This window comes from Tachyglossus aculeatus, chromosome 21 (genome assembly GCF_015852505.1).
Source record: "Tachyglossus aculeatus isolate mTacAcu1 chromosome 21, mTacAcu1.pri, whole genome shotgun sequence".
NCBI classification, from domain to species: domain Eukaryota; kingdom Metazoa; phylum Chordata; class Mammalia; order Monotremata; family Tachyglossidae; genus Tachyglossus; species Tachyglossus aculeatus.
Window position 1 is genome coordinate 200,081 of NC_052086.1, and position 12,679 is coordinate 212,759.

A 12,679-nucleotide genomic window follows, 5' to 3' on the forward strand; every position below is an offset into this window, starting at 1 on the left:
TCTGTTTATTTTATTTTGTTAGTATGTTTGATTTTGTTCTCTGTCTCCCCCTTTTAGACTGTGAGCCCAATGTTGGGTAGGGACTGTCTCTATGTGTTGCCAATTTGTACTTCCCAAGCGCTTAGTCCAGTGCTCTGCACATAGTAAGCGCTCAATAAATATGATTGATTGATTGATTGTTATATGTTGCCAATTTGTACTTCCCAAGCGCTTAGTACAGTGCTCTGCACAGAGTAAGCACTCAATAAATACGATTGATGATGATGATGATGATGATGTGCAAAGCACCGTTCTAAGCGCTGGGGAGGTTACAAGGTGATCAGGTTGTCCCCCGGGGGGCTCCCAGTCTTCATCCCCATTTTCCAGATGAGGGAACTGAGGCCCAGAGAAGTGAAGTGACTCGCCCAAAGTCACCCAGCTGACAGTTGGCAGAGCTGGGATTTGAACCCATGACCTCTGATCTCTGACTCCAAAGCCCACATTCTTTCCACTGAGCCACGCTGCTTCTCTGTACAAAGCACTTGGGAGAGTACAACATAACAGGGTTGGTAGACACAGAAGCCATGCTGAGGCTGAGGCCCAGAGAAGTGAAGTGACTTGCCCAAAGTCACCCAGCTGACAGTTGGCGGAGGCGGGATTTGAACCCATGACCTCTGACTCCAAAGCCCGGGCTCTTTTCCACTGAGCCACGCTGCTTCTCTGAGTTGTAGTCTCGCTCGCCCCTCCCCGCCCAGCTCTGGCCGTGCCGTTGAATTCATTCATGCATTCATTCGTTCAATCGTATCTATTGAGCGCTCACTGTGTGCAGAGCACTGGACTAAGCGCTTGGGAAGTACAAATCGGCAACATAGAGAGACGGTCCCTTCCCAACAACGGGCTCACATTCATTCATTCAACCGTATTTATAATAATAATGGCATTTATTAAGCGCTTACTATGTGCCAAGCACTGTTCTAAGCACTGGGGAGGTTACAAGGTGATCAGGTTGTCCCCCAGGGGGCTCACAGTCTTCATCCCCATTTTACAGATGAGGGCACTGAGGCCCAGAGAAGTGAAGTGACTTGCCCAAAGTCACACAGCTGACAATTGGCAGAGCCGGGACCCATGACCTCTGACTCCAAAGCCCGGGCTCTTTCCATTGAGCCACGCTGCTTCTCTATTTATTTATTGAGCGGTTACTGTGGGCAGGGCACTGTACTAAGCGCTCACAGTCTAGAAGGGGGAGACAGGCAAGACAAAACATGTGGACATTCGTTCTTTCATTCAATCGTATTTATTGAGCGCTTACTGTGCGCACAGCACTGGACTAAGCGCTTGGGAAGTACAAGTCGGCAACATAGAGAGACGGTCCCTACACAACAACGGGCTCACAGTCTAGAAGGGGGAGACAGACGACAAGACAAAGCATGTGGACATACATTCATTCAGTCGTATTTATTGAGCGCCTACTGTGTGCAGAGCACTGGACTAATCGCTTGGGAAGTACAAGTCGGCACCATATAGAGACGGTTCCTACTCAACAACGGGTTCACAGTCTAGAGGGGGGAGATAGACGACAACACAAAACGTGTGCATGTTAATTCATTCATTCAATGTATTTATTGAGCGCTTACTGCATGCAGAGCACTGTACTAAGCGCTTGGGAAGTACAAGTTGGCCGCATATAGAAACGGTCCCTGGCCTGCAACAGGTTCACAGTCTGGAAAGGGGAGAAAGACAAGAAAAAACATGTGGACATTCATTCATTCAGTCATATTTATTGAGCGCTCACTGTGTGCAGAGCACTGTACTAAGCGCTTGGGAAGTACAAGTTGGCAACATATAGAGACGGTCCCTGCCCAACAACGGGCTCACAGTCTAGAAGGGGGAGACAGACGACAAGACAAAACATGTGGACATTCATTCCTTCATTCAATCGTCTTTATTGAGCGCTTACTGTGTGCAGAGCACTGTACTAAGCGCTTGGGAAGTACAAGTTGGCAACATAGAGATACGGTCCCTACCCAACAACGGTCTCCCCGGCCCTCCGGCGCCAGGAAGGCCTCCCGGTTCCTCCCCCTCCAAAACCCTCCGAACCCCGGCTGCACCTACGGGGCCGCCTCGGCCAGCTGGGCGAGGGCTAGTGCAAGGGACCGACTGCATTTTGAGTGGCCAATGCATTCATTCAATCGTATTTATTGAGCGCTTACTGTGTGCAGAGCGCTGTGCTGAGCGCTTGGGAAGTACAAATCGGCAACATAGAGAGACAGTCCCTACCCAAGGGAGCTAGTGAGTCTGCTCCACGAAACACATCCCCTGGTGACCCCTCCCTGGTCAGATGAAGCATCATCATCATCATCATCATCATCATCAATCGTATTTATTGAGCGCTTACTATGTGCAGAGCACTGTACTATAGCATGGCTCAGTGGAAAGAGCCCGGGCTTTGGAGTCAGAGGTCACGGGTTCAAATCCCTGCTTCGGGCAAGTCACTTCACTTCTCTGTGCCTCAGTAACCTCATCTGTAAAATGGGGGTGAAGACTGTGAGCCCCCGTGGGACAACCTGACCACCTAGTAATCTCCCCAGTGCTTAGAACAGTGCTTTGCACATAGTAAGCGCTTAATAAATGCCATTATTATTATTATTATTGACTGGGGCTGGGCAGTGCAGTGCAGCTCCTCCCTGCCCACCCCCACCCCACCAACCCGACTGCAGCCTACTCATTCATTCAATCGTATTTATTGAGTGCTTACTGTGTGCAGAGCACTGTACAAAGCGCTTGGGAATTACAAGTTCAGGCAGGAGCCTTCCCCTCCAGCAGAATTAACATCCACTTTTGTACACACCCGACTCCTTAGGCCTTAACACATCTTCACCTCTTCCCCTATCTGCGAATTATTTCCGTGTCTGTCTTCCCCTCTAGACTGCAAACTCCTTGAGGGCAGGGAGCTGGTCTGCTGGCTCTGGCCTACACTTCTCCCAAGCGCTCATTACAGCGCTTTGCACGAGCAGGCACTCCATAAATCCTGTTGTTGATGGAGTTGTTGACTAGAGAGGGGGAGATGAGCCCAAAAGGTGAGGACCCGCTGGAGCAGTAGCCCCCGGCCGGCCAGAACAGAGGCTCAGGACAACAGACCTACTGGAGGGACGGCTCGGTACCAGCCGGGCAAGATGGGGGGTGAGGAGGGACTCCTGGGGCCATTCTGGCCCACGGCCCAGGCTGTGTGACCCGGAAGACACCATCTACCTCTCTGGGCCCTAAGTCCCTGCTTCCTTCCGTGGCGGAGAGAGGGCAGAAGCAGGCGCGTGCGAGGCCCAGGAGAGGTGACTACAGAGGAAGGATGGGGCAATTAGGGAGGCGTCCCAGTTCCTTCCCCGGCCCGGACGGCCCCTTAAGGGACAGGGAGAAGCCGGGGGCCAGAGGCAGGATCAGCCCACCACCAAGCCCTCAGCTGGCCCCTCAAGACGGGACAGTGGCAACCATGCTGCCGAAGACAGGGACCTTTATTCCAAAGGAGGAGACCCAGGCCCCTTCCCAACGACCCCAGTTCCTGACTCCCTGTGATCCCAGGCCCCAGGGAAAAGGCTCACAGCTCTGAGGCGGGAAGTCACCCTCCATATGGCCCTAGGAGTCCTACCCCCTATGCCCATCTCCAGGGACCCTGGGCCCCCCCCATCCTTAGGGACTCTGTCCCAACTCCTCCTCCCTCTGGCCCTAGGGAATCTGTACCCCCCAGCCGTAGGACCCCAGCACCCAATCCCTAGGGACTCGGACGCCCCACCAGTCCTGGGGGCTCTGTGCCTATCGCAGCCCTAGGGATTTTGTCCCCTCCATCCCCTTTCTGGGACACTCTGGATGCCCCAGTCCTCGGAATCGAGCCCCCATCCTTCTGGACGTCACATCCCTAGAGGCCTTTTCTCGCCTTCCCAGGGCCCACTAGAAACTGTCCTCAGGAGCATCAGGGCCCTGCAGCAGCAGTGCAGAAGCAGAGGCTCGTTTCTGGTGTCGCCACTTGGCCCTGCGATTTTTGAACCAGACCTGTAAGAGCAAAGAAGCTGGTCAGGAGATCCAGCTGTCCATTGGTCTGGGCCAGGGGGACCGGCCAGGGACAAGGCTGGGGCTGGGGACCTGGCAGGGGTCCGGGATGAAGGGGGGGACCAGCCAGGGGTCTGGGATGAAGGGGGGACCAGCCAGGGGCAAGGCCGGGCCTGGGGACCTAGCAGGGATCTGGGATGAAGGGAGACCGGCCGGGGGCAAGGCTGAGCCTGGGGGTTCGGACAGGTGCAAGGCTAGATATGGGGGTCCGGCCGGGGCCTTGGTTGGGGGACCAGCCAGGGGCAAGGCCGGCTTGCAGGGGACTGGCCCCGGGGGGACAGGCCAGGGGTAAGGCTGAGTCTGGGGGTCCGGCAGGGGTCTGAGTCAGAAGGACCCACCAGGGACAAGGCTGGGTCTGGGGACTCGGGCAGAAGTGTGAGTCTGGGGGCCCATCAGGAATCTGAGGATTGGGGCCCCGTGGGGAGATCAGCCAGGGGTAAGGTTGGGTCTGGGGGTCCTGCAGGGATCTGGGTCAGGCCCACCTCCACCCGCTCCTCCTTGAGGTGGATACGGCTGGCCAGGTGTTCGCGGGTGAGCACGTCAGGGTAGGGGTTCTGCAGGAACAGCGTCTCCAGGGCCTGCAGCTGCTCCTCGCTGAAGATGGTGCGGTGCCGACGCGTTCGTCGCTGCGGGGGCTGCAGCGGTGGTCCGCGGGGCCCCTTCCCCGCCCGGCCCGGGGCGGGGAGCAGCTTCACCGACCAGGGGAACCTGCAGTCTGCTGCAGGGCGGGAGGGACCTCTGAGCGCCACGTTCGACACCTTCCTGGGGGCCCGGCAGAGGCAGGATCGGGCAGGGGCTGGGCGGAGGTGGGGGCCGGACTAAGCAGGGGCCAGAAGCAATGGGGGCTGGGGAGGATCAGGGCGATGGAGACTGAGAGAGAGGGAGACAGAGACAAGGGGCGCAGAGAGAAGGACAGAAGGAGAGTAGACAGCACAGAGGGGTGGGCAGGACCCAGTGGACAGCTCAGGGAACTTGACAAGATCCAGTGGACAGCACGGGGGAGTGGGCAGGACCCTCTGAGCAGCCCAGGGGAGTGGGTAGAATCCTCCAGAAATCATGGAGCAGATGGGACCCAGGGGACAGCATGGGGAAGTGGGCAGGAGCCAATAGAAAGCAGAGAGGAGTGGGCAGGACTTACTCCCATTTCCTCCCCGGGTCATGAAAGACCCTAGGCAGGAACCCTAAGTCTCCCCACCGCTCCCCCGGGGCACCATCCCGTTCCCCTCGCATCCCTGGGCCTCGTGGGCAGGGGTACTCAATACTCGCCTATCCAAGCAGCGGGGTCCCGCGGGGGTCGGGTGCCAACTGGGTGCAGGGGAGGGCAGCAGCAGCAACAGCCGCAGCCGCAGACGGCCGACTCTGCTTCCTCCCGGTCCCGGCTGCGGTCCCGGAGCGCCCCGGAGGGTGCCCGCAGCCCGCACGGCCCGGGGTCTCCTCCGTTAGGGACCCCCGCTTGTAGGCAGAAGGGCGGGAGGGAGGTGGGATCCCGCTCCGGAGGTCGGGCCAGAATATCGTCGATGGTAAAGGAGCAGGGTTTCCGGGCGGCCCTCCGGCCCGGCGCGCCCGTGCCCGACGGGCTGGCCGAGGACATGCCCACTCCGAGGAGGCCCGGCCTGCCCTGACCCGGCCTGGGGCTCCGCCGGCCGGTGGTGGGAGGGTGTGGATAGGATGGTCGGATGGCCAGGGGAGCGGCCGTGAGGCCCAAGCTGCCCGGGTCCCGAGGGCCCGGGAAAGAGTGCTGGCTGGCGTGCCGCACCTCGCCGCCTTAAATACGAGGATTCCAATCTATAAACCCTCCGCTAATCCCCGGGAAAGAAAACGGTAAACCCCTGTGAATGAAACTAACTCCCCCTAATCTCGCCCGCTTTGTGCGGGGTCGGCGCAGGGCTCAGATTCCGTTAATCCGCCCGAAACAGAGCCTAGAGGAATCTCAGCCTGCCATCTCTCGAGTGGGGATTGAAGGAGCCGTTGTGCCCGCCCGGACGGGCGGGGGTGGCGGAGCGGAGGCCCCCCACCCCCGGATAGGGCTCCTCCGTTATCCACCCCAACACTCACCCCCCAAAAACAGGAGGGCCACTGAAAGTACTCAAGCGGGAGGCCAGAGATGGGGCAGGGAGAGGAGGAGGCCAGAGATGGGGCAGGGAGAGGAGGAGGCCAGAGACGGGGCAGGGAGAGGAGGAGGCCAGAGACGGGGCAGGGAGAGGAGGAGGCCATAGACAGGGCAGAGAGAGGAGGCCATGGATGGGCAGGGAGAGGAGGAGGCCAGAGACGGGGCAGGGAGAGGAGGAGGCCATAGACAGGGCAGAGAGAGGAGGCCATGGATGGGCAGGGAGAGGAGGAGGCCAGAGATGGGGAAGGGAGAGAAGAAGGAGGTTAGAAATGAGCAGAGAGAGGAGGAGGCCACAGAAGGGACAGGAAGAGAAGGCCAGAGACGGAGCAAGAAGAAGCAGCCAGGGATGGGGCAGGAAGAGGAGGCCAGGGATGGGGCAAGGAGAGGCAGAAGCCAGAGACAAAGAGAATCGCGTGAGGTCCGAGAGACTGAGACAGGAGAGGGAGAATAGAGACTGAGAGTCGAGGTGTGCAAGCAGTCATGAAAGAAAACGAAAGAAAGGGGAAGCAGCAGAGTTGAGCAATACGTGGTCATGGGTTCTAATCCCAGCTCCGTCACTTGTCAGCTGTGTGAATTTGGGCAAGTCACTTAGCTTCTCTGTGCCTCGGCTGTGAAACGGGGATTAAGACCTGAGCCGGACCTGGGACAACCTGATTACGTCGTATCTCCCCCGGCGCTTAGGACAGCGCTTGGCACATAGAAAGGGCTTAACAAATGCCATCACTATCATTGATACGGCAGGGCCACCGGTAGGCGAGGAGGAGGGAATGGGGGCAAGCCAATGCGCTGGGTGGGGACAATCAATCAATCAATCAATCAATCATATTTATTGAGCGCTCACTATGTGCAGAGCACTGTACTAAGCGCTTGGGAAGTACAAATTGGCAACACATAGAGACAGTCCCTACCCAACAGTGGGCTCACAGTCTAAAAGGGGGAGACAGAGAACAGAACCAAACATACCAACAAAATAAAATAAATAGGATAGAAATGTACAAGTAAAATAAATAAATAAATAGAGTAATAAATATGTACAACCATATATACATATATACAGGTGCTGTGGGGAAGGGAAGGAGGGACAGACGCAAGGGTGCAGGAGAAGGGGAAATAAGGCGAGTCGGGGAAAGTTTCCTGGAAGACACGGGATTATAGTAGAGTTCTGAAGATGGGGAGAGCAGGTGGATGGTTTGTGGTCTAGTCTTTGTCATCTCTCCCGCTGCCTTTATCTCTACCACCTCTGTGTCTCTCCTCATCCCCCTCCCATCTCTGAGGGTCTTCACCGCCGGCCCCCTTGCCCCATTTTGTCCTTCCTCCGGTTCTCTGTCTGCCCCACTGGCCGGGCCAAGCGCCCCCCGCTCCCCCCACGACCCCCTCCACCCGCCGTAGGAAGCTCTTCCCACCGCTCCTTTTCATCGCTGCCTTTCGCGGCGGAGACTGGGCGGAGAAGCCTCCTTTGATCCCAGAATTAGGGGATTTGGGGCCCGGTTTCATAAAGCCGACGTCGCGGCAATCGGCAAACGGCAATCGGGCCCATCTCGGCCGGGCCGAGGAAGCGGGGATTAGCCGGGCCCGGTTGGCCGCCGGCCCAGATAGCATCTCGGAGCCGCCGGGGAGAATGGGGAAGGAGAGGCGGCCGCGACAATAGAGATATGTGCAGAGCTGGACCGGGCCCGGCCTGTCCTTATTGGTTAAAGAGATCCTGAAACCATTATCGAGGATTAACGAGCATAATCTGCTTTGGCCATTCTTTGTCAAAAGTGAATTTAGAGTTTGGAGCTCTCGCCTTTCTGGAAGCAGCGGGGAGGGGCGGCTTCTGCCCCTTGACGTCCAGACCCCCTGAACGTGGCCTATGAACCTCCAACGTCTAACCTCCCCCCTAGTCCCCTGCTCCAGGCCCCAGACCCCAGCCCCTGGCCCCAACCCCTCGCCCCCCAGCTGGCATTCAGACCCCCTGAAACCGGCCCCCGATCCCTAATTTCCGACCCCAAACATCTTCCTACCATGGGGAGGATCCCAATTTCAATCAGCCCGGCCTCTGTCTGGAACAGCGAGGTTCCAGAAGCCTCTATGTCCGGTACCATTTTTAACACCCACCGTCGCTCCTCCTCACTTCTTGCATCCCAGTCCCATGGCTCAAAATCAATGGATCGATGGTGTTTATTGAGTGCTTAATGTGTGCCAATTCATCCCCCTTCCCAGCCCCACAGCCCTCATGTACATCCCTGTAATTTATTTCTACTAATGTCTCTCCGTCTCTAGACTCTAAGCTCCTTGTGGGCAGGGAATGTGTCTATTGTTATATTGTACTCCCCCAAACACTAAGTACAGTGCTCTGCGCACAGTAAGTGCTCAATCAATACCACTGATCGATTGACTGATTGAATGCAAAGCACTGTCCTAAGTGCTTGAGAAAGCACAATACAATAGGGTTCGTAAACATGATCCTGCTCCCAGGGAGCTCACAGTCTAAAGGGAGGGACAGGCGTTGATGGAAATGGCAGAAAGGGGAAAGAGATAAGGATACAAACACTTTGGGGGTAAGTACAGCTGAGTGCACAGGTGATAAAGAGGAGGAGGAGGATTGGGGGCTTAGTCAGGGAAGGCTTCTTGGAGGAGATGTGATTTTGGAGGCTTTTAAAGGCGGGGAGAGTGATGGTATGATGGATGTGAAATGGGAGAGAATTCCAGGCCTGAGAGAGAATGTGGATGAGGTGTCGTCAGCGAGGTAGATGAGGCAGAGGCCCAGACTGAAATAAAGAAAAACGTCCCCGCATGAGGTTCACGGTCTTAATCCCCATTTTACAGGTAACTGAGTCACAGAGAAGTGAAGTGACTTGCCCAAGAGCACACAACCGACTGGTCTTGGAACCCGGGTCCTTCTGAGTCCCAGGTCTGTGCTCTCTCCATTAGGCCATGCTGCTTCACAAGTTGCCCTGACTTGCTCCCATTTATTCACCACCCCTACAGCGCTTATGCCCATATCTGTATTTATTCACATTAATGTCCGTCTGCCCCTCTAGATTATGCCCCTATCTGTATTTATTCACATTAATGTCCGGCTGCCCCTCTCGATTGTAAAATGGTTGCGGGCAGGGAACCTGTCTGTTATGTTGTTGTGGTGTACTCTCCCAAGCAATTCGGACAATGCTATGCACAGGGTAAGGGCTCAATGAATACGTTTGATGGGTTGATTGGGAATTGACCCGATTTCTAGACTGTGAGCCCGCTGTTGGGTCGGGACCGTCTCTATATGTTGCCAACGTGTACAAGTAATAATATTTATTGAACGCTTACTGTGTGCAGAGCACTGTACTACGCACTTGGGAAGTCCAAGTTGGCAACATCTAGAGACGGTCCCTACCCAACAGTGGGCTCACAGTCTAGAAGGGGGAGACAGACAACAAAACAAAACATAGAAACCAAATAAAATAAATAGAATAAATATGTACAAGTAATCATATTTATTGGGCGCTTACTGCACGCAGAGCACTGTACTGAGCGCTTGGGAAGTCCAAGTTGGCAACAACTAGAGACGGTCCCTACCCAACAGCGGGCTCACGGTCTAGAAGGGGGAGACAGACGACAAAACAAAACATAGAAACCAAATTAAATAAATAGAATAAATATGTACAAGTAATCATATTTATTGGGTGCTTACTGCGTGCAGAGCACTGTACTGAGTGCTTGGGAAGTCCAAGTTGGCAACATCTAGAGACGGTCCCTACCCAACAGCGGGCTCACAGTCTAGAAGGGGGGGACAGACCACAAAACAAGACAGATTAACAAAATAAAATAAATAGAATAAATATGCACAAGTGATATGCACATCATTTAACATAATCAATAGAATAGTAAATATGGACAAGTGAAGGGGGAGGGGAGGGGGTGCTGGGACTCACTTGCCAAGCGCTTAGTACAGTGCTCTGCACGCAGTAAGCGCTCAATAAAGACGATTGAATGAATTTGAATTTATTGAGCACACAGTAAGCGCTCAATAAAGACGATTGAATGAATGAATGAATGAATCCCATGCAGCCTGTGCGGGAGCGGCGAGCAGAGAGACGTCGGGGCCGCGAGGGGGCGCTGCGGGGACCTAGCGGGACCGTGGGGGCGGGGCCGCCAGGGGGCGCTGCAGGGACGACAGGGCGGCCAGTGGGACCGCGGGCGTGGAACCGCGAGGGGGCGCTGCGGGGACGGGGCGGCCAGGAGACGGCAGCGGGACTGCGGGCGTGGGACCGCCAGAGGGCGCTGCGGGGACCGAGCGGGACCGCGACCGCCAGGGGGCGCTGCAGGGACAGGGCGGCCAGGAGACGGCAGCGGCACTGCGGGCGTGGGACCGCCAGAGGGCGCTGCGGGGACCGAGCGGGACCGCGGCGGTGGCACCGCCAGGGGGCGCTGCAGGGACGGAGGCCGGGCCGAGAGATACTAATGATGGCATTCATTCATTCATTCATTCATTCATTCATTCATTCAATAATAATAATGTTGGTATTTGTTCCACCCATCTGGCTCAGTGGAAAGAGCCCGGGCTTTGGAGTCAGGGATCGTAGGTTCGAATCCCGGCTCCACCAATTGCCAGCTGTGTGACTTTGGGCAAGTCACTTCATTTCTCTGGGCCTCAGTGACCTCATCTGGAAAATGGGGATGAAGACTGGGAGCCCCCCGTGGGACATTTATATTGATGCCTGTTTACTTATTTGGATGTGTCTATATAAATTTATAAGCGGTTAGTACAGTGCTCTGCACACAGTAAGCACTCAATTCGATTGATGATGATGATTTGTTAAGCGCTTACTATGTGCAAGGCACTGTTCTAAGCGCTGGGGTAGATACAAGGTAATCAGGTTGTCCCACGTGGGGCTCACAGTCTTCATCCCCATTTTACAGATGAGGGAACTGAGGCCCAGAGAAGTGAAGTGACTTGCCCAAAGTCGCACAGCTGACAAGTGGCAGAGCCGGGATTTGAACCCACGACCTCCGATTCCAAAGCCCGGGCTCTTTCCACTGAGCCACGCTGCTTCTCATTCATTCATTCAATCGTATTTATTGAGCGCTTACTGTGTGCAGAGCACTGTACTAAGCGCTTGGGAAGTCCAAGTTGGCAACATATAGAGACGGCCCCTACCCAACAGTGGGCTCACAGTCTAGAAGGGGGAGAGAACAAAACAAAACATATTAACAAAATAAAATAAATAGAATATGTACAAATAAAATAGAGTAATAAATACATACAAACATATATACAGGTGCTGTGGGGAGGAGAAGGAGGTAAGGGGGGATGGGGAGGAGGAGGAGGGGGGAAAAGGAAGGAGGGGGCTTTAAGTGCTTACTATGTGCAATGCACTGTTCTAAGCGCTGGGGAAGATACAAGGTAATCAGGTTGTCCCATGAGGGGCTCACAGTCTTCATCCCCATTTTCCGGATGAGGGAACCGAGGCCCAGAGAAGTGAAGTGACTTGCCCGAAGTCACCCAGCTGACAAGTGGCGGAGGCAGGATTTGAACCCACGACCTCTGACTCCAAAGCCCGGGCTCTTTCCACTGAGCCCCGCTGCTTCTCTTCGATTGGACAGACCTCCGGGGTGAAGAGCGATATCGAGGGAGGGAGAGATGGGGAGAAAAAGATCGAGAGAGAGAGAGAGATCAAGGAGAGAAATCCCCCACCCCTTTTCCTCTTCTCTACCCTCTTCCTCTCCCCACAGCTCTTGTGTATATTTGTACATATTTATTACTCTATTTGTTTTATTAATTATGTGCATATAGCTATAATTCTATTTATTCTGATGGTATTGACGCCCGTCTCATAATAATTATGGTATTTGTTAAGCGCTTACTATGTGCCAAGCACTGCTCTAAGCGCTGTGGTAGACACAAGGTAATCAGGTTACCCCATGTGAGGCTCACAGTCTTAATCCCCATTTTACAGATGAGGTAACTGAAGCACAGAGAAATTAAGTGACTTGCCCACACTCACACAGTTTAGCTAAGTGGTGGAGCGGGATTAGAACCCACGACCTCTGGCTCCCAAGCCCGTGGTCTTCAACCAAGCCACGCTGCTTCTCCTTCCGCTTGTTTTGTCTTTAGACTGTGAGCCCACTGTTGGGTAGGGACTGTCTCTATAGGTTGCCAACTTGTACTTCCCAAGCGCTTAGTACAGTGCTCTGCACACAGTAAGCGCTCAATAAATACGATTGATTGATTTTTGTGGTGTCGTCTGTCTCCACCCCTTCTAGACTGCGAGTCCGTCGTTGGGGAGGGATTGTCTCCGAATTGTAATTTCCAAGCACTTGGTCCGGTGCTCTGCACACAGTAAGCGCTCAATAAGTACGATTGAATGGATGAATGAATGAATCTAGGAGAGAGATTGGGAGACTGTGGGAGATGAGGAGCGGAGTGGGGGGCAGTCAGAGGTGGTTTGGGTGGCGGATCGCGGGAGGCCGGGCCGCTCGCTCCCCGACATCCGATGGCGGGGGTGTCCCCTGCGGCTGCCC

General features: G+C 55.1%; 1 protein-coding gene across 1 annotated transcript; it reads right to left on the reverse strand.

Annotated features, from left to right (window-relative positions):
* Nucleotides 1-3,918: 3,918 nt before the first annotated feature.
* Nucleotides 3,919-5,668, reverse strand: GSC2 (goosecoid homeobox 2). Its single transcript, XM_038762300.1, has 3 exons — nt 5,340-5,668; nt 4,560-4,839; nt 3,919-4,020 (listed from the first exon to the last, which is right to left on the reverse strand). The coding sequence occupies exons 1-3, from the start codon at nt 5,666-5,668 to the stop codon at nt 3,919-3,921; spliced, it is 711 nt and encodes a 236-aa protein (XP_038618228.1).
* Nucleotides 5,669-12,679: the final 7,011 nt, after the last annotated feature.